The sequence below is a fragment of the Lottia gigantea genome (genome assembly GCF_000327385.1).
Source record: "Lottia gigantea unplaced genomic scaffold LOTGIsca_342, whole genome shotgun sequence".
Classification (NCBI taxonomy): Eukaryota; Metazoa; Mollusca; class Gastropoda; family Lottiidae; genus Lottia; species Lottia gigantea.
In genome coordinates, this window is record NW_008709154.1 from 15,407 (window position 1) to 38,669 (window position 23,263).

Genomic DNA, 23,263 nt, shown 5'->3' on the forward strand with positions numbered 1-23,263 from the left:
TGGTTTATTATAATAAAATCCTGCTAATTATTGAGCCAGTGATAGAAAACAATATAGAAACAAAATATTAGTTTATTGGTGTATAAATTAAATTGAGAAAATAAATAGAGACTTTATAAGAAACTTCAATTGACTGAAGATAATACAGTCACAGAAATAAATTATTTAAATGGAAAGTATTTCTATTCCAAATTCCAGTTCCGTCTGAAAAAATTGTGCCCCTTCCTTACTCCGAAATTCGTTATCCATGACGTATATAATAGTAATTGAAATACTATACAGGCTTTGAAATGTCGTATGGTCCTTTAAAATTCAGCATCATTTTCTTATGTTTTTTTTCAAATTTGTAAAGTTTACAAAACAAAAAGTCAACAGCCCTACATTCAACAAAGTCATCTTATTTTTCAAAAAATATTCCTGATCCACGAAATCAAGGTTTGCACAACGACACCAACAAGACGTGTCAAACCGTCAAAATGGACGGTATGGTTCAATGTTCGTAACGTGACGTTAAGACGCGATGTAGTGTGACGTGATGTAACATAGCGTGACGTTAAGACGCGATGTAGTGTGACGTGATGTAACATAGCGTGACAGTGGAACCAATAATATTATATCAGTGAAGTGACTGTGAGCTATACCACAATATCCTCGGCGTGACGTTCACATATAAATTACTATATACACCATGCCTATCTATGTATTCTATTTGCCGTCATTTTGACAAAAGAACATTTTCACCTGAAATATATAATGGTATCATTTTAATATTTCAATTTCATTTTAATTGGACGTTTAATTTTTTTTCCATCTTTGATGATTCAATAACAGGAGTTTTAAAGGAACATAGTCAAATGTTCTAAAGATGATTCGACCCAATATATCATTCTATCTAAAGATGATTTAGATAGATTGAAAATACGAATAATCCAGAAGAGACTGTGTCAAAATGTTTAGTTAAGGGTCAGCTGGTAGACAGGATCATCGTGAACCTAATAGCCAACTTACATCGTCCATAATTCCGTCAAATTTCTTCATCCCGTCTCCACTTCCAATTATCAAACTACTCTTTCTTAGTTCTACTGAACCTAGAATTACAAACACAATATAACTAACAACATACAAATACTATAAACAAACACATACTATAAACAAACACATACCATAAACAAACACATACCAATATGAACACACAGTACACAATATAAACACCCTAACGTCAATATAAACAAACGTACATCAATATAAACACACAGTACACAATATAAACACCCTAACGTCAATATAAACAAACGTACATCAATATAAAAACACAGTACACAATATAAACACCCTAACGTCAATATAAACAAACGTACATCAATATAAACACACAGTACACAATATAAACACCCTAACATGAATATAAACAAACGTACATCAATATAAACATACAGTACACAATATAAACACCCTAACGTCAATATAAACAAACGTACATCAATATAAACACACAGTACACAATATAAAGACCCTAACGTCAATATAAACAAACGTACATCAATATAAAAACACAGTACACAATATAAACACCCTAACGTCAATATAAACAAACGTACATCAATATAAACACACAGTACACAATATAAACACCCTAACGTCAGTCGGAGTTCAACTCACCTGATGCTGGTGTAGATTTAGATAATCCACCAACTTCTCCTGTTAATCTACCATTTGCTAGAGATAATCTCGCCTTTATTAATCCTTTAGGCTGAAAACATTACAGAACAATTTTATTGGAAGTAGCACGCCCTTAATCTATCCCCAAACACCTATTAAATATACGTTATAGACTAGAAATTTTAGTCGGGGGATGGAGTTAATGGTTAATGTTCCGCCAAAATAAAAAAAACATCTTTTACCCTTTAGTGGGGGTCCTGATCATCACCTAGTAACAATAGAATAGGTTGATCATTGAACTCTGAATATTATCATCACAAATATTATAATTATAACTTCAACCCTGGGCCAGTGCGTACGTGAAATTCTTTACAATTCAATATTAAGTAACTGGTTGATATTGAATAACCATCATCTCTCTCAAAAACAAACATACCATTGATATAGGAACTGTAACGACAGAAGGAGTGGAAGATCTGGTTGTTTTAACACTAAAGGTGACACCAGTTGGTCCCGTAACGATATACAGAGACGGTTTGACCCCACAGTCACCATTACTGACCAGTACTTCATCTCGACGTCTATCAGCTGGCTCATATACCACTTCTATCACCAGATCTCTACCCAGTGGAGCGTTGGCGAACCGATTGACCAGAAGCTTATTGTTACCATTAAATAAACCCACACCCGCTTTAGACGTTACTCCAACGTTTTCGATCCAGAATCGATGTCTTGATTCATCTCGAACTCCATTGTTGAATGAGATATGAAGCATCGGATCACAATCTGAAACGGGAAATGGTCAAACATCTATGGAGTTTAATACCTTCCCAGACAACCAGTGGAAGAGCCTATAAAAGGTTATTTAAAAATAAATAACATGGCGCGATAACTTTAATTCAGGTTCAAACTCGCCACAGTGGGATAGCTAAACATTTGCATGTTGAAAGAGAACAAGATATCTTGTTTCGTTTCGTCATACGTAATAAAAAAAACATTCCAACTTTTTATTGCAGTCTGCTTCAGAAAAAAGTGGTTTTCATTTCGCGAATATCAAGTCTCAAATGACCTGGCGGGATGGCAGAGGCGGTCAAGACACCGTCACGTGTGCTACAGGCTGAGTACGTTAAAGATAACTCGACAGTTAGAAATCGAAAAAAAGCAGATTAATGCCACTGTCCTGGAAAAATGTCCCTTATTGTACCCTGCATGGCGTTGTCTGTCTTAGCCCACATGGTGCAGAAAAGTACGACTAAGACTCCATTAATTTCATTTTTCATTTCCCGATTATAACTTGTTCAATGTGTACCTCAGAACGATATGGGATACTCTTAAACAATATTGGATATTGGTGTACATAGATATATTTCTCCGACTTGACATAGTGAGATATTTTACCAACTGATGACCTTAAAAATACACTTTGACCTGTGATCTGAGATAACCCCTGGTTTGATTGATAGTTTGATTGATTAGATATATCCTAGAGATTAGTCTGTATATATTATATATAATATATAACAATTCACCCAGTGTTTCTCTCAACCTTCATATTGTCTAGTGGGCGTGGTTTACTCAGTATGATTGACAGCTGACCTACTGTATCAGGAAACTAAGTTGAAATGTGATTGTTTTTATTGAATAAGTTTTTATTCTCATTATTCAATAATTCTAGGAGATATGAATAATTCAAAAGTCAGGTGTTTAAGATTGATACGTTTCGTGTTTTATAGACCAAGGCCCATCTCTAAACCATTTAGAATAATTTCATCATTTATTAGAAGGTACAGCTTTGTGAAAAGGTTGGGCAACGAGTAGTGTGCTGTTTTATAAACATTTATTGATTTATCTTTTGAAAACATTCTAAAAGTGTCACATATAGCGCACCTTATTTTTTTATTATTAATAACGCGATTCACCAGTCTCTTATAACTCGCGTTGTATTCGGGTTGTCATTCGAGTTGATCCATCTAATAAATATTTTTATTTTGATATTTATGTTAATTCTATATCCATAAGATTATCAGGAGTACAAATGCAAGCAAGAATTTTATCATGTCACATTTATTTTATTATCGTAAGCATATTCCTAGGACTGCGCACGTGGAACTCTTTACTCGATTCACTGTTCTTTAAAAACCTGGTTAATTGTGTCTCGATTGTTATGGCATGGCGCCATTTGTTTTAAGAATAGTTTGCCGTGGCTAAGATGTCATTGCTTTACAGTTATTTTACCACTACCTACTACCATTAAACACTGTGAATAAAATATCATCTATATTGACATTCTATCTTGATGGTTTTTGGGTGTGCGTTAGCCTGCCTGTGGCGCTAGTTGGGATTATCGTCAATTTCAATCGGCAAAACAGAACAAGTAGAATCTGTTATCAATATATTAAAGGTCAAGGCCGATCTCTGGCCAAAGAAGACGATATTTTAATAACCCATCATTTTTATAAAGCTTGTAAGAAATTGTTTATTCTTCTAGTAAAGTTATTATTATTATTATTATATTATGATATAAAAGGTTCACGGGTGGAATTCAAAAGATCCTCTAGACCATAAACTACATGATTGTGTACGTCCATTTTGATCGTCTGTTTGATTATCTTTGCCAGTGCAATACAACTTTGAACCGAAGGCTTGTCGGGAGGGCAGGCTGGTTTGCCCGAAATTTTTGTCTTTTTCTCCCAGTTAAACTGTTTTTCGATATGTTTTCGGTCGCAGTCCGAAAAGATAATATTTATTATTATTTCATATTGAACCAGTAAAATATGTTCCAGTTTTAAAACAAAGTTATGGAAGAAACTAAATGCCTTACCTTTGTTGGATGTTTTCTGTGTAACAGGGGCATTAACTCTGTCAGAACAGAGACAAGTCTTTGGATTAAAACCTGTAGAAGGAGCACAGTCTAGTCGGATCCATCTATTTACCGGTACTCTCTGTTCAAACGCTGTTTTACTATCAGATACTGATCTCTTATCACACAACTTCTCGACTGTGGACAGACAAAAATAAAAACTAGAAATCATGTCTCAACCATCAGTCAAATATTATCCAACTTTATTCACATGTAACTCTGCTTGTGAACAGACAACCCTCGAGGTTCATAGCTCTTCAGTTCCAAAAATTTAATTCGATTTGAACTGCATTGTAATAATTGCGGTTGATTAATTCTAATGTCAGAAGTAACTCTTTGAATGTGTGAGTCAATTGGACATCGTTTTTGAAGAAGTATTATTTCTTCAAATATTTATGACATAAAAATAGTAGCTATGTGGAGGGGGTTATATACATTATATAATAATACTCTACTCCTTTGTATACTGTGTCAAGTCTGCATTTTATCTACCTTTTGTCTTTTCTTTCTTCCGACATACTTTTTTATTAGTTTTTTAAATCTTAGTTAAGAGCTCACTGTTTTTTTGTATTAATACTTATACCTTTTTTATATTCACTGAAGCTGTGTTATTTTTTCCGAATCCAATTTATATATATTTTATGTAATTTATATGTTAATTTTTGCATCAATAAATATTGTTTAAATCAAACCCTATTCCGCAATCCTTTTCATGCTTATGTGAATACAATAATAGGTTTGACTCAAATTGATTTGAATTTGTCATCTGTATTTAGTGAAGTGTATGTTTAAATAAAGTTTTTATTGTTATTTGGATATGTTAGGGTAACGGTGATAGATTGTACGTAGTCACCAAGTTATATTCTCTACCAGTCACAGATCTAGATCATGTACTCGGATTGTCTCTTGTCAAGAAGACAATTACATTCTATTGTACCCGGATTTATCGGGGTTGAAACGTGCATATTTTTTTTAAAGATTTTCTTAAAAACTGTCCAATCAAAGGTGACAAGTTATGAATACTATACATGTAATTTAATAGGTGCAGAAATAAATGACATCTCATATCTGTCCACCCTTCATACGCTATAAATAACTCAATCTACTAAACACTTCTCTCATGATTCATGATCATATTGGTATCTCTCAGTGACGGTTCTACGAAACATTAGGTGAGGGGGGCATTCTATTACTATGTAAAATGATATAAAGATTTGACAGTGGGGGATAAAGCCGGATCAATATCTTTTCAGGGGGGGGGGGGGGGGGGGGGGGGGGGTGCACTGGTATCTCTGTCAATTAAACTTACCAACACCGCTGGGCTTTTGTTGAGGCCCAGAACAATCATCACGACAAGTTCTTGTCCGGTCGACCTCACACAACTGTGAACTTTGTTGAAATCTGTGCCCTTGGGGACAGCAGTATGCTACTGGGGTCGCCCAATCACATCTCCAATACCCAGCACAATGACCTGTCATCTCAGCATATCGGGTATTGGTGTTGGTACAGGGATCTGTAATAGAAACACATAGAATGGTGATGTTAAGCGATTCAGGGGGTTTGAAATAGAAATATATATAAATAGTAATAAGAACGGTGATCTGAATAAAGGAGTCTGGATAAGAATAATATTGATGATATAGAATAACTAACAACATATTACATTACATAACACTGGAAATAGTCCGGTGGTCAAACCCTAATTATGGATTTTAATTACAAATACATTTATATCATTATCAAGATTAACTACACAAACAATACTCTCTCATTAGAGGTTACGCTTACAACCATGTGCCTGTGCTTTCTTAACATTACCTAACCTCAATGTTACAACCTAAAATTCCTAATTTCACCTTTACTTAACTTAGCTTTCCGACAATTGTCTTGATACTAGATTAATTCAAAGGACGCATATCAAACTTGGGTCTAAACGATTATTTTCTACAAGAGTGAACCTATTAATAGAGCACGCAAATTACTGGAATATAAAATTGACATCATTAATCACTCGTCAACCCGTTAATTGATGACGGTAGCCTTCAAGGATGTCTATTGGTACCGTAGTTCGTCATTGTTTGTACAAGTGAAAAATGAAAAAAGGGTTATATTATGAAATATATATATTTGTATAGTGACTTTGATAAAGTATGTCTATTTGTACCTTAGTAATTTGTCGTTTGTATAAATGAACTTAATCAACACGAAACCGCCAATTAAAAGGGTATCACATGCAAAATATAAATCTATAGGATCTTTCCTTGTAAAGAATTCTTTACTTTGATAGCGGTAGCCTACAAGGATGTTTAATCGTCCCTTTTTTTATTCAATGTTTGTTTAAATGAACTTAATCAACACGAAACCGCCAATTAAAAGGGTATCACATGCAAAATATAAATCTATAGGGTCTTTCCTCGTAAAGAATTCTTTACTTTGATAGCGGTAGCCTACAAGGATGTTTAATCGTCCCTTTTTTATTCAATGTTTGTTTAAATGAACTTAATCAACACGAAACCGCCAATTAAAAGGGTATCACATGCAAAATATAAATCTATAGGGTCTTTCCTTGTAAAGAATTCTTAAATCTGTCAATCCAAAATATGTAAAGTTTAATTGAGTTTGATTCTTGATTTAATGTTCGGTGTGAGATGTTTAAAATATGTGGTGGTGAAATGAAAGGAGCAAGATTCTGTGATTTAAAACCAATCAGTCATTTTCACGTCAAAATATAAAAAATACCAAACATTCTGTAAGAATGAATAAGTCGTTATTTTACATAAAAAAAATAATAATAACAACAAAGGTGAAAATGAGGTACAGATTGATCAAACTTTGATAAAAAAAAAAAGTAATCGTTATTTCTATGAAAATAAATTTGTTTATTACATAAGAGTTGTTTTTCTTTTTATACAATCATGTTATTTATTATCATTTAATTTAGAATTTAGCCATGAATTTAAAGTAATTACCTGTAAAAACGACCCGTACCACAAAACGAAACTTTAAATCCATAACAGCATATTGGCGAAACATTGGTAGCAGCTATAACGAGCTTTTCATATAAACTATTTTGAAAACGACTAAGGTGCTTTTTTAAATATGCTACTAGTGCTTAGATAAATTAAAATTGAAATTCCATGTAGTAAATTCCTCTCCACAACCACCCACAGTTCAGACGCCTACGTCTATGCCTGCTTAAAAGAAAAATGCTACAGGTACTTACGGTTTGTGCAATTCGTGTTTCTCGGATAATCGCAAGAGAATATCTCATTATTCCAGTACAGCCCGAATGGACATTGAAGTTCGGCAGCCCTAAATCCACCATTACTCAATCTCTGACATTTGAAGAATTTAGTACAATCTGAGGTATGAGATAAAAATCCTACTCCGTTTCGATAAATACATCTATTACATTCTCCTGAAATAGAGGGGGGGGGGGGGTGATATTTGATGAGTTGTGATTCTGTTCGACACCGGAACGCAATCATCGTGTGATACTATATCACACAGAGTGTTCACTGCCTTGTAAAGAATTTCCAATACCCAAAACTTCAGTAGTTTTAGAATGGTGAGATTCCGTGACATTGGTTACTAGAACAGGTTTTGATAGTGTTCAATGTTTAATCTATGTGATGATAAAAAGACGACGAAAATACTCATATACACCTATTATTTTTTATCATGGCAACGAAACGAAATCATCGTGTTCAACTGTAGGTAGTAAAAGTAACAGTGACAATTTTCTGTCATCAGAATGAAACGATTCCATGACAAAAATAACAATAATGAAGCTCCATGTTTCACATTGAAAATTGTTGGGCGCTCCTCCTTTCCTTTCAGACCCATTCGATTCGACGTTTCAAGCCAGAAAAAGAGTTATAAAAGAGTTGGAATACTAACCATCTATAACGTTTTTGTAAGGGACTGGTTTCTGGGTTGTGGTAGTTGTAGTTGTAGGCGCAACTTTAGTCGTCGGTGTCGTCGTAGTTGCTGCCTTAGTTGTCGTAGTTATAGGCGCAACTGTAGTTGTTGTAGTAGTAGGCGCAACCGTCGTTGTTGTGAGTGCAACCGTAGTCGTAGGTGCAGGTTGTGATGTAGTTGTCGTAGGTGCAACTGTAGTCGTCGTTGTAGGAGCTACGGTAGTTGTCGTAGGTGTCCAAGAGTCCGGTCTAGCAATAATGATTCCAGAGCCTGGTAACTGAATGGTTGGAATGTTTCCGACAGCTACCATAACGCTTGGCTGTCCGTTTGCTTCGTTTGCTACGACCACGTCTGAATCCGGAAGAAGACGGTACGGCTTGCTTCCTAAAGTGTTTCGAGCTGCTTTAGAGATAAGGTATTCAGTTATAGGTTGAGGTGGCTGTTGCGTCGTAGGTTCCTCGGTTATTGGCTGTTGCGTGATAGGCTCCACCGTTTTTAATTGTTGTATCGTAGGAATGGCCGCCAAAGACCTTAGAACCTCCGGTACCGCAGTCTGTGGTTGATATATAGTTGGTACGACGATCGTTTGCTTTTCCACCGTTTCGTCACTTGAAGATTGTTTTGTTTGACTGTCGTCGCTGGCAGTTTGTTCCGTTTTGATATCCTCGGTTGGTTGTTGCGTCTTTTTATCGTCGCTCACAGATTGTTTCGACCCACCGTCGTTCTGATCAACTATTAAATTCTGTAAGTCGAGCAGGGGAATTTCAATATGTGGACTGTCTAGTAGAGGTATATCTGGTTTAGAAACTGGAAGTGTTGCGAGATCGAAGAGAGCATGCCGTAACATGTCCCCTCGGGATTTGTCCTCATCTTCTGTGTTGATGACAGAATTTATAGCCAGGACGGTAGGGGTCGCTTCTGAAATGAGAAAAACGTTTGATATTCAATGGTTGAAGTGTCTAGTTTGTGGTATGAGATTATGACTACACCTAGTAATAGGAGAATCGAAAGCTTGAAGTATATTGAAGCAGTTTGAACAAGATACTGTATTGATAATACGTAATGTATTCTATATCAATACCTCTTCTGTAAACATATACATTGGGTATTATGGTAATGTACCCACCCCTCTTGACATTCCTCAGCGACCACCACCCATACACCACAAATATCAACAAGTTTACGGTCAACAGAAATCAAAACCCAGATGAGACAAAGGTGATTCATGCGGACCACTATGATACCGGACTCTTTAAGTAATGATATTTAAGAACCAATAAATGATTCTGGAAATAAAAACAACCCACCACGTCCGTCATCAGGGTGTAAAACTAGAGTCTGTACCAACTGATTCTCGCTTCCTTTCCCTCCAAATGTCGGCTTCCAGTTCCAATGTTGCGGTACTTGACCATCGCCGAATTTTTTATTCATTAAGTTGTCCCATTGAGTTCCCTGGGTTTCATCACATAACACGAACTGGGTACAGAACAGGAGAGATAAGATGGTGGCTGAAAACATCTTGTCCGACCTGAAAATAAGTATTGAAATGACAGACATTGGGTGTAACTGTTAAAACCATGTCAACAACAAGCTAACACAGTAGATGCGGAGAATGTGAAAAATGATTTGAGTCCAAATAAAGAATCAGGAAGAAGTTGTGAGAGAAAAAATCTCCAAATTTTAGAAACAAAGAATGTGAAAATCCTCGTCAATTTGTGTAACTTCAGAAATCCTAAAAAATTCATTCAAAGTTTAAACTGATTCCAACTTTAAATATTTACAAAGATGTTTGAAAACCTCGTCAAGGCCAAAACGATTTCCAATATCTTTTAAGAAAGTTTGAAATTAATATTTACTATTGTTAACTAGACAATAATGGAGGCTAAATATTGTTAATTCACGGTATTCGGGGTGTTTTTTGATCTTGTCTTTTATTGCATCAACAGATTTAACAATTGTTTTAAATATTCTAGTCCAGTAGGCAGGTCAGATTTCAACTGTCAGATTTTAACTGTCAGATTTTAACTGTCAGATTTCAACTGTCAGATTTCAACTGTCGATAAAATTTCTTCTGTATAGTCACTGAGTCCGAATTTTTCTAGAATGTTTTCAAACAATTTTTGGCATTTTTGTTCTCACCTTTTACAAATCTTCAATAGATTATCTAGATCCCAGTAAATCCGATAATCCACACTTCTAATTCAATATCTGCTATCCAACAAACTGCAATTGTTGGTGTTTTTTTTTTGCAACAAACGAAAGGGTTTAAAATTTAACAGATGGTGAACCAAATAAAGAGACAGAATATTTCAGAAAAACAAGTTTTCACAACCAGTTCAGTTCTTGTTTCCAAATCGAGATTTTCTTCTGAAGTTGAAATAAGTTTTGTGCATTGTATGAAACGTTAAAACAGATTAATCTCAAAATTTGTTTAAATTTGTGAAGTGAAACAAGATTTTCCTGCATTTTATATACTAAATTAGATGTATTTTATTTTTAAAACATAGTTGTAACTTCAATCTAGTTTACTTCAAAACATAGTTGTAACTTCAATCTAGTTTACTTCAAAACATAGTTGTAACTTCAATCTAGTTTACTTCAAAACATAGTTGTAACTTCAATCTAGTTTACTTCAAAACATAGTTGTAACTTCAATCTAGTTTACTTCAAAACATAGTTGTAACTTCAATCTAGTTTACTTCAAAACATAGTTGTAACTTCAATCTAGTTTACTTCAAAACATAGTTGTAACTTCAATCTAGTTTACTTCAAAACATAGTTGTAACTTCAATCTAGTTTATTTCAAAACATAGTTGTAACTTCAATCTAGTTTACTTCAAAACATAGTTGTAACTTCAATCTAGTTTACTTCAAAACATAGTTGTAACTTCAATCTAGTTTACTTCAAAACATAGTTGTAACTTCAATCTAGTTTACTTCAAAACATAGTTGTAACTTCAATCTAGTTTACTTCAAAACATAGTTGTAACTTCAATCTAGTTTACTTCAAAACATTCAAAACGATAAATAGCTATTTTTCTTACATTCAGATAGAAAATTTATGAAAATATTTTCGATGGTGACAGAACTGAATTTTAAGATTTTAATTCATAGATTTTTTTATCATTTTATATTTTATATTTTACATGTCTATTTTATCATATTTTATATTTTACATGTCTATTTTATCATATTTTATATTTTACATGTCTATTTTATCATATTTTATATTTTACATGTCTATTTTATCATATTTTATATTTTACATGTCTATTTTATTATATTTTATATTTTACATGTCTATTTTATCATATTTTATATTTTACATGTCTATTTTATCATATTTTATATTTTACATGTCTATTTTATCATATTTTATATTTTACATGTCTATTTTATTATATTTTATATTTTACATGTCTATTTTATCATATTTTATATTTTACATGTCTATTTTATTATATTTTATATTTTACATGTCTATTTTATCATATTTTATATTTTACATGTCTATTTTATTATATTTTATATTTTACATGTCTATTTTATCATATTTTATATTTTACATGTCTATTTTATTATATTATATATTTTAATGGTTTTATTGTACAGTGCATCTGAGCACGTTTTGTGAAAGATGGCGCTATATAAATGTTTATATGATAAATAATAATAATAACAGAATAAAAAGTGTTTTGATTGATAATCCTAGAAGATAAACTGTAATTAAAAACAATAAGAAATTTTGAAGAAAATGAAATATATATATATATATACACTTTTCAAAATCTAATGAACAAGATTTCAGATCACTCTGAATAGAAATGTGGCAGTTTTTATTTTCATGACAAAATTTGATGTCGTATTATATTTTTTCTTGAGTAAAATTATGAAATTTGAAAAAATTGAAAAAGAAAATAAACATCCGACCTTACTTCAATCGTTCCAGTTGAATCCGAACCACCAGTCCTAATCTACTAATCTAGCTTTAGTTTTTAGTAAAAAATACCAAGTTTAAAAGTTTTAAAATTATTTACCTGTGAACCAAGACCCGAGTTTCTAGTCCACGTCACTAACCTAGCTCTAGTTTCTAGTCCACGTCACTAACCTAGCTCTAGTTTCTAGTCCACGTCACTCACCTAGCTCCAGTTTCTAGTCCACGTCACTAACCTAGCTCTAGTTTCTAATCCACGTCACTAACCTAACTCCAGTTTCTAGTCCACGTCACTAACCTAACTCCAGTTTCTAGTCCACGTCACTAACCTAGCTCTAGTTTCTAGTCCACGTCACTTACCTAGCTCTAGTTTCTAGTCCACGTCACTCACCTAGCTCCAGTTTCTAGTCCACGTCACTAACCTAGCTCCAGTTTCTAATCCACGTCACTAACCTAACTCCAGTTTCTAGTCCACGTCACTAACCTAGCTCCAGTTTCTAATCTACGTCACTAACCTAACTCCAGTTTCTAGTCCACGTCACTAACCTAGCTCCAGTTTCTAATCCACGTCACTAACCTAACTCCAGTTTCTAGTCCACGACACTAACCTAGCCCCAGTTTCTAGTCCACGTCACTAACCTAGCTCTAGTTTCTAGTCCACGTCACTAACCTAGCTCTAGTTTCTAGTCCACGTCACTCACCTAGCTCCAGTTTCTAGTCCACGTCACTAACCTAGCTCCAGTTTCTAATCCACGTCACTAACCTAACTCCTGTTTCTAGTCCACGTCACTAACCTAGTTCCAGTTTCTAATCCACGTCACTAACCTAACTCCAGTTTCTAGTCCACGTCACTAACCTAGCTCCAGTTTCTAGTCCACGTCACTAACCTAACTCCAGTATTTAGTTAAAATAACAAGTTTTTAATGGTAAAATAGTTTAATTTAGTTATAAAATGATTTACCTGTGAACCGAGGTGGCCCGTTGAAAGTCAAATTGATGAATTGGATAATGATAAAATATATTTTGTTTTACGACGTGTCACTTCTGACAATTCATTATAATAAAAATATTTTACCTGTCTAACCCGTCAATTTCTCTTATAGTGGAAATCTTTTCAAAATTACTAGATACATAAATATAATATAATATTTCTATCCTGTAGTTCTCCAAACAGTTTTAATATTTAATATTTACATCGTTTCATGTTACACTTGAGATATTTTCAATATACAAAACATTAATTTATATCATGTAGTTTCGGAATCAGTTCTGTCAGGCTCCTAATAAAAACTTTCCTATTACATACTTAAAAACCGCCAATCTTCGTCAGCTCAATCGAGTGTGGTGCAACTAGAACGTAAACTTAAAGGAACAGATGCGCCATTTTTTACCAATCATACTTTAGTCTCAGAAACTGAATTTCATTTAGTTGAGCCAATCAGTTATAGTGTTCACAGCTCACCGTCTATGTTTGAGCTTTCAAATCTATGTGTGCCAGAATTATCCTCGTTTGAATGTTAAAACGACGACTCAATTTAAGATATTCTGTGATATATAGAAAAAACATATATAGAAATAGTGAGTAAAATTCCTAGTTTGAAATATTTTTAAAGGAATTATGAGATTTTGTTACTTCTGAAGACTCTTTACATAAACATATTCAAGACTCAAATCAACCACCCAGAATGGCGCATCTGTCCTTTTAACAGATGTCAGCCTGCTACAACTGGAAAACTTCAATATCATCAACGTTAAATGGAATTGGATAAAATAATATTAATATAAAACATTAGTATAAAAAAAACTGTTGAATGGCCTACTTATAATGGATTCCCGTTTGTAACACATGTAAACGTTTAGAGAAACAAAAACACAACTTTTCGTCTGGTTTGTAATTTACCTTACTTAAGATTCCAATTTCTCATAGATGTCAAGGTATTAGAGCAATAGAAACTGGAAAGATGGAAATTAAAAGAAAAGTTTCCTTAATGTAGTATAAAGTTTTCTAAGAGATACTCTTCCATGGAAGCACTGGCCTAGGTTAAAAGTAAGGTTAAGGCAGAGGCAGATAGCATTTTGTAAAAATGTCAAATTTCTAGAAACCGAAAACTGGCCCAACATCTTCCATACGGTAGACTAAAACATAAATAAAAACTTTAATATAATATACAATACCTGAGAGATGTCAGGGTACAACAGCCAAAAAAACTTCAGATATTTTCAGGATTGATAGAATGTCGGTTAAGAGAATCGAGAATGAAGCGCACGTATTATATCTTAGCTGCACATTCAATCAAAGATATAAGATTTTAACGTTATTTGACTAGGATATGATGGTTTTTATAAAATATTTGCGAGGTGGGCGAAATCATGCGATAAATCACCAGCACAGACAACAGAGTACATGCAGTTAGATACACCTCAAAAACACGTCAATAGATCTTTATTACTAGTACACGATCTTTATAACGTCATTGTCCACCGGGGCCCTTCCCTTTTCTTACCCAGTATGACACATTAAAAATTGAGACCAAATTTTCAAGTTTTATTCAAAAAAGAACTTTAAAAATGTTTGTTGTAGTGACAGTTAAAAGATGATCTAACCGGAATTCAACACTGAAAACCTGACAGGATATCGGTTGATTTTAACAAATGACAATATCAACATGTTTAAAAGTGGCTTTGAATGTCAGGAAATATGAAAACCTTTTAAAGTATTATCTCCCCTTAACATTTGCAACATACCAAATATCACATTCCACCAATTAGTAAACAATATTAGCTATGTGAACTCTCTGAAAGAAATACTGAGTATGAAGAACCGTTCAGCTATATGAAGAACCATTCAGCTATATGAAGAACCGTTCAGCTATATGAAGAACCGTTCAGCTATATGAACAACGTCTGTGTACTCAATAATATTAATTCCTCAAGACGTCTGCTATATTATCATACGTCTGTTTTTTACAATTTACAACAAATATAACAATAGTTCAACAACAATAACAAGAGACAGGATATTCAAGCTTTTTTTTTAATTACTAAGAAATGAAATTTCTTACTTCAAAAAAATACATTTTTGTAATAAAATAAAATGAGATTTAATGATCTGTGAAGAATCATCCAAATTTCCTATCCTGATTTTTCATCAATGATAGGAAATTAAGAAGTAACACCTTCTTATATTCTGAAGACAATCATCATTGCTGGACTAGTTTTGTAATTCAACATCGGAATTTCTGAAATGGACATTGCCAGCTTCACTGACAAGAGGAAACCATATTCTCAAACTAACTGGCTTGGCTACAAAACTTCTATACATGATGAAAATTACTGAAAACAAAAGCTGATGTAAAATGACTCTGGGCTTGAAATTATAACAAAGTGGTGATAACTATTTATACAAAGATAACAACAAAAGTCATAAAATATCCTTTCTACCAGTTGGATTATCTATACTCATTTACATCTTAGTAAAAGAAACATGGTCAATAATGTGACATTATATAACTATTTCAACTGAATACACAATAGAAATATATAAACATTAACATAATATCAATAGCACTTGTCTTTATACATAGATTAAAATAGACAGTAACAATAGACAGTATATATATAGATTATACTAGACAGTAACAATAGACAGTATATATATAGATTATACTAGACAGTAACAATAGACAGTATATATATAGATTATACTAGACAGTATATAGAGTAAAACAGATGGAGATAGATAAGCCAGTTCAGAGCTATATGTGCTGTGTATATCACAAATCTGATGATTATTAATACAGTAATTTTATATAAGATCTATTTCCATACACTGCTATAGTAAATCGTCGCTGTTTCTCTCGAGATGGAAGTAGGGAATGAGCACTTGTGCACTAATAGTTCCAAACTGACTTATTCTTCTTCAGAAACACACCATCTAACTTTTGTAAGTTCACATTCAAATTAACACCTCTCTTCTAGAAATTTCAACTCAAATTGACCTAGATGTACATGTATAATTACTGTCAGCTGATATAAGTAGAAGTTATATATCGATATATAAGATATTACTACTGCTAGAAATGTTTCGTGTTTCATCCGGTATAAATTGTTTGCAATCGTTACTATTAGTTTATTTTATCTTGAAGCTTGTAATCTTTACTGTTAGTTTATTCTATCTTTAAGCTTGTAATCTTTACTATTAGTTTATTTTATCTTGAAGCTTGTAATCTTTACTGTTAGTTTATTCTATCTTTAAGCTTGTAATCTTTACTATTAGTTTATTTTATCTTTAAGCTTGTAATCTTTACTATTAGTTTATTTTATCTTGAAGCTTGTAATCTTTACTGTTAGTTTATTCTATCTTTAAGCTTGTAATCTTTACTGTTAGTTTATTCTATCTTTAAGCTTGTAATCTTTACTGTTAGTTTATTCTATCTTTAAGCTTGTAATCTTTACTATTAGTTTATTTTATCTTGAAGCTTGTAATCTTTACTGTTAGTTTATTTTATCTTGAAGCTTGTAATCTTTACTATTAGTTTATTTTATCTTGAAGCTTGTAATCTTTACTATTAGTTTATTTTATCTTGAAGCTTGTAATCTTTACTGTTAGTTTATTTTATCTTTAAGCTTGTAATCTTTACTGAGTATGTTGATAATTTCTCTAGAATCTACAGGATACATAGTGAAATATAATCTGTTATTTCTACTATAGCTGTTGTTCTGTTGTAATATTTGATGTTGTCTGTAGTCCACCAAGATTTTACTGGTAATTTCTATACTGTGGATTATATGTGTTTCTGTTACCTTGTTGAGGGTTAGAAAAGTTACTCTGAAACACAATGTTGATTATTTAGTTACAGTTATACTGGGATTATATGTAAAAATAATATAACTCTTCAATACGTGTCCTTAACTCTGACTGTAAGTTGTTATCCTTGTAAAATATAGTTTTTTCTTTCAGTCAGGAGTTTTATTGATAATAAATCTGACAATTGACAAGAACCTGATATTTGCAGCGGTATAAGATTTGGGGTTTCAGAAGTTAAAATGATATTTTTGGAAGAATTTTTCAAGCACTATTGAAACTAGTTCAGATATCTCGACATTTACTTCATAAACTGAGGTAAGAATTGATGTACAGTAACGTTTTGAACTAAACTACCCTGGGGGCTATGTCTGTCTACCCTGGGACTATGTCTGTCTACCCTGAAACAACCTACCTGAGAGCCAGAAGACTGTTGGTAAGTTGTAACAACAGGGGCAGTACCTTGTGTCCTGGCAGGATACCCAGTTACTATGCTACCCTACAAATAAAATACAATAGAGTTATACACCCTAATCTTCTACATCTTAATGAAATGAAACGCTCTATGATCCACACTTCCAACCTGGGTTATAACCTGGGTTCTCGGCTAACTCAGATTAGTGAACTAAAAGCAAAGCAAGAGGAGAGGAAGTGAGAGAGAGGAAGGGGAAGAGAGAGGAAGGGGTAGAGAGAGGAAGGGGAGTGAGAGGAAGGGGGAGAGAGAGGAAGGGGTAGTAAGAGGAAAGGTAAGAGAGAGGAAGGGGAGAGAGGCGAAGTGAGAGAGAGGAAGGGGTAGAGAGGAAGGGGTAGAGAGGAAGTGAGAGAGAGGAAGGGGAGAGAGAGGAAGGGGAGAGAGAGGAAGGGGAGAGAGAGGAAGGGAAGAGATAGGAAGGGGGAGAGAGAGGAAGGGGAGTGAGAGGAAGAGGGAGAGAGAGGAAGGGGAGTGAGAGGAAGGGGGAGAGAGAGGAAGGGGGAGAGAGGAAGTGAGAGAGAGGAAGGGGAGAGAGGAAGGGGAGAGAGAGGAAGGGGAGAGAGAGGAAGGGGAGAGAGAGGAAGGGGAGAGAGAGGAAGGGGGAGAGAGAGGAAGGGGAGTGAGAGGAAGGGGAGTGAAAGGAAGGGGAGTGAGAGGGAGAGACGAAGTGAGAGAGAGGAAGGGTAGAGAGAGGAAGGGAGAGAGAGGAAGGGGGGGAGAGGAAGGGGGGAGAGGAAGGGGATAGGGAGCTATAAGTATGTCAGTACTGATAATCAACGTCCATGTACCTTGGGCTTGTTTCTAATCTACATTTTTATTGGAGTTGGTTGCGGTTATACTGATAATGAATTAAAGTCCACAAACCTTTGGTTGTTGCTGGGCCTGTTGGGCAGCCTGGGCCTGGGCCTGTTGGGCAGCCTGGGCCTGGGCCTGGGCTTGAGCCTGGGCAGCTTGTTGTTGTTGTTGTAGTTGTAACTGTTGTATTAAAGCTGGGGACTGGCCTGATAGTGGCGCGATACCTCGAATAGCGGACTGCTGTAGTTTAAACTTCTCCTGTTCGTTAAAACCAGACTGTTTTTGATGTTGTTCTAATTGTTGTAGATTGGTTGTTATATAGGCTGAATTATAGAAATATTAAAACAGAACCTGAAACATGTTGTTACTCGGAGTTTCACCCTTTTTAACAGTAAATCATGTAAGTATAAAATCCTACAGTCTGATGTGTGTTACTGGGATAATGTAGATTATCTTGTAATATCTTAGTAAACTACGTATGGTTCAGATCTATACAGATAGCTATGATAAATGAAATTACCTCCAACTCTTCTACATTACAAGTTATTACAAATTTGATATTATGACAAAATTCTCAAAAAACAGTGACCCAATCTTGGTTTGAGATGAACCCCCATAATGATATTAGTATCTAGTCACATCTGTATATCAAGTCTGAGGGGCTGGGAGGGGGTCAGAGTTGTTGGACTAGTTAATATAGAGAAAGAAACACAAACCTGGTTGTTGGGCTCTCTGTATAGAGTAACCCTGAGAATACGCTTCACCAATAACCTTCTGTTGATGCTGACTGTAATGACTGGGATAAGACGTGAAAGCTGATTGGCCAGCTGGATATTTACCAGGTTGGGATTGGCTAGAAGAGTAGGTCACACCTTGTTGATACGAGGCTCCTGGTTGGTTGGTGTAAATCACATGACTGGTCTGAGATTGGGGGTAATTTCCTCCTTCTAAAAGGTGAACAAAATAGCAATCTTAGTTCTGGTTTAAAATTCAAACACTTGACTTGAATAGTAATCATTAATAAATAGATAGCACCTGGGTTTACTTTATAAATCAATAAATAGATAGCACCTGGGTTTACTTTATAAATCAATAAATAGATAGCACCTGGGTTTACTTTATAAATCAATAAATAGATAGCACCTGGGTTTACTTTATAAATCAATAAATAGATAGCACCTGGGTTTAGTTTATAAATCAATAAATAGATAGCACCTGGGTTTACTTTATAAATCAATAAATAGATAGCACCTGGGTTTAGTTTATAAATCAATAAATAGATAGCACCTGGGTTTACTTTATAAATCAATAAATAGATAGCACCTGGGTTTACTTTATAAATCAATAAATAGATAGCACCTGGGTTTAGTCTATAAATCAATAAATAGATAGCACCTGGGTTTAGTTTATAAATCAATAAATAGATAGCACCTGGGTTTAGTTTATAAATCAATAAATAGATAGCACCTGGGTTTACTTTATAAATCAATAAATAGATAGCACCTGGGTTTACTTTATAAATCAATAAATAGATAGCACCTGGGTTTACTTTATAAATCAATAAATAGATAGCACCTGGGTTTAGTTTATAAATCAATAGATAGATAGCACCTGGGTTTACTTTATAAATCAATAAATAGATAGCACCTGGGTTTACTTTATAAATCAATAAATAGATAGCACCTGGGTTTACTTTATAAATCAATAAATAGATAGCGCCTGGGTTTACTTTATAAATCAATAGATAGATAGCACCTGGGTTTACTTTATAAATCAATAAATAGATAGCACCTGGGTTAAGTTTAAAATTTGTAAAACAGGGTCCCTGATTGATTTATAAGATAAAGCAAATGTTAGACTAATTAATCTGAGACTGACACTAAAATCCTTGATGTAATATATAAATATAATAAAAACTAACGTGGTCGTTTAACATAGTCTGGTTGTGGATGTTGATATAGAGTTGGAAGTGAGGCTGGTTGTTTGCCCGTCTGTTGGTAAGTTGTGTGAGCGTATTTTGCCTCACTATGACCCCCGTATGTCTGGTATGAGGCTGAAGAATGAGATGGTGTAGGGGAGGGTGATCTCTGTCTCTTCACTTGCTGAAAAAAATGTCATAGAAACTATATTATAGTATAAGACTAAACAAAAGAATTTTTATCATAATCAAAGTTCTTTATGATCTGAAATATTAATAATATGAAATGAAATGAATGGAGTTTTACATCCTACATTTCTGCACCATGTAGGCCAATGAACACGGGTGAAATGGTAATAGCTAGCTGTCTGATGCTCATGAATCTTCTGAGGTACGGTTCCCTAAAAATCAACTATCAGACAGCTAGCTTGACATTGGTGTCAAAAACAACTCCCAAACAGCTAGCTTGACATTGGTGTCAAAATCAACTATCAGACAGCTACGGTAGCTTGACATTGGTGTCAAAATCAACTATCAGACAGCTACGGTAGCTTGACATTGGTGTCAAAATCAACTATCAGACAGCTACGGTAGCTTGACATTGGTGTCAAAATCAACTATCAGACAGCTAGCTTGACATTGGTGTCAAAATCAGCTCCCAGACAGCTAGCTTGACATTGGTGTCAAAAACAACTCCCAAACAGCTAGCTTGACATTGGTGTCAAAATCAACTCCCAGACAGCAAGCTTGACATTGGTGTCAAAATCAACTAGACAGCTACGGTAGCTTGACATTGGTGTCAAAATCAACTATCAGACAGCTAGCTTGACATTGGTGTCAAAATCAGCCCCCAGACAGCTAGCTTGACATTGGTGTCAAAATTTACATCTTAAGCCATTTTCTAAAAATGGAAACTGACATTTCAGTGGTTTGAAAATAATGTACAAATCTTAACAATTAGAACTCTCAAAAGCACTGGCACTGGCTCCTTAAGGAGGATTCGAACCCATGACACCTAATAGCCTAGCAGAGGACAATCCTAGGGTGAGGCAATATTAATCAATAAAAACTTACATGCATGATATGTGTGGGTTTGTACATCTGAGGTCGTACGGCCTGTTGTAACATGACAGCATGACCTCCGACCTGTAACCCATGACCTGGTGGTACCGGGGTCGTATAACTTTGTTGTAAACTCATTTCTCTACAACAATAAAATTATAAAAAACAAAATACAAAAACCTTGTGAAAAATTCATTTTCACTCTCTCTTACACAAACCCCAGTATGACTAACAAGCTATCTTGACTGAGACTTTCTTAGCTTCTTTATTTTCAATTCAATTCAATTCGCATACAGGAATCTGTATATAATATTGTTCTTCTTTGTTTTACAATCTTCTTTTACAATCTTCATGTCATGTAGAGATTTTAACTCTATAATTATTATCTATATATTGGTAGAGGGGAATAATCACCAATAACCTGATATTGTGAAGGTCCTATTTCTGAAAGTTAATGTGTATTACAAGAAAAAAATAAACTCAAGAATTTCTCACCCTTGTTCTTTAATCTGAGCTCTCTTTCTTGTTTCTTCCTCCTGATTCAGAATTTTCTTCAGTTTTAAAAATAAAACATGTTTATCATCTGATAGACTTTTTAACTTCTGTTCTAATTTCTGAATCTAAAACACAAAATTACAACCAATTCTGTGAAAAAAAGTGTATTTTGTTGATAATTAACACTAGAAATTAAAACAAGCCCATCGTTTCTGTATGGAGTGTGTACCTGTCCTGTGTATACTTTCTTCAACTTACTACTGTATCAATAAACCTACGGTACCACTAATTGTCTAGCAGTTCAATTGATTCTCACTATTATTAATTCAAATATCACTCAAGTACCTGTTCTTTTGTCTGTTCCAAAGTTAAATTGTCTTTTTCTTCCTTTTTCTTTTTTAATTCCCTTTCTTTTTTTAATCTCTCCATCATTTCATCCTGTTCTTGTTCTAAAAAAACATCAAATACTCCTAATTATAAATCTTATAATCTAAATCACAAACTCCCTGAAGAAATTAAGTTGAATAATTGAATTATTTTGAATTATTAGTTTATGTTGCATATCTTTCCAGGTGTAAAATTTATAATATACCTAAATTCAACCATTATACTAGAATATGAGAAAATATCAATTCACTGTTTAATATATCCCAATGTGGCGTGCAGATATCCAGTAAGTCACCAATCAAAAGAAAATAATCATGAATCAAACAAACCTTGTTTTTTCCTCTCACGTTCTCCCATAATGTGTTGTTGAAGAACTTTGTACATCATTTTCGTTAATTTGGGTCGCTCTACCAGAGCTGGCATTTTGAAGGTTTTTTTCTCCTTTAAAAATCTGTGAAAAAATTAAATTGCATTTTCAATCAAGTGACAGTCTAGATTGATAGAGAAAGTATGGACATGATATAAGCTTAGTCTGCTATCCGATGATCGTAAGCTTACAGTAGGCTACTTACAAAAGGCAAATAGATAAAATTAAGACTTTCTACATCCATCCATCTATCATCCTCTATATTCTACAAGTTTCTTCAATAGAAATACAGCACTTGCCGTTGACATAGAATGACCTAACAATACATTCAACTGAATTGAGTTAGACTTCCTAGCCAGTTCCATTGCATTACACAGACTCAGTGTGAAAATAGAATTCATTGACAAACTCAAATGAAATCACATAAGAGAATTATAAAAAAAACTAAATCGGAACCTTACTTATTAAATCTACACGATTGAAATTAATTACAATAAGGTAATAACACGGCAAATTTATTTTTAAAAAAATACATGTAATTAAAAATTCATACCGGAAGTTATTAGCTCTCTACTAAAGAAACCAATAA

At 33.9% G+C, this 23,263-nt stretch overlaps 2 protein-coding genes across 2 annotated transcripts; both read right to left on the reverse strand.

The window, feature by feature from the left end:
- Window positions 1-55: 55 nt before the first annotated feature.
- Window positions 56-9,958, reverse strand: LOTGIDRAFT_239574 (hypothetical protein; the record flags this gene model as incomplete). The annotated part of the gene is made up of 9 exons (XM_009058571.1): window positions 56-741; window positions 1,009-1,088; window positions 1,660-1,750; window positions 2,096-2,445; window positions 4,481-4,657; window positions 5,829-6,032; window positions 7,743-7,937; window positions 8,420-9,358; window positions 9,748-9,958. 9 exons carry the CDS (start codon window positions 9,956-9,958, stop codon window positions 706-708), a joined length of 2,283 nt encoding a protein of 760 aa, XP_009056819.1. The 3' UTR covers window positions 56-705.
- Window positions 9,959-17,133: 7,175 nt separating this feature from the next.
- On the reverse strand, window positions 17,134-23,205 carry LOTGIDRAFT_239575 (hypothetical protein; the record flags this gene model as incomplete). Its single annotated transcript, XM_009058572.1, has 10 exons — window positions 23,136-23,205; window positions 22,637-22,758; window positions 22,266-22,369; window positions 21,921-22,045; window positions 21,438-21,567; window positions 20,367-20,547; window positions 19,162-19,392; window positions 18,515-18,768; window positions 17,594-17,677; window positions 17,134-17,202 (listed from the first exon to the last, which is right to left on the reverse strand). The coding sequence occupies exons 2-10, from the start codon at window positions 22,728-22,730 to the stop codon at window positions 17,134-17,136; spliced, it is 1,272 nt and encodes a 423-aa protein (XP_009056820.1). The 5' UTR covers window positions 22,731-22,758; window positions 23,136-23,205.
- Between the last annotated feature and the right edge of the window lie 58 nt (window positions 23,206-23,263).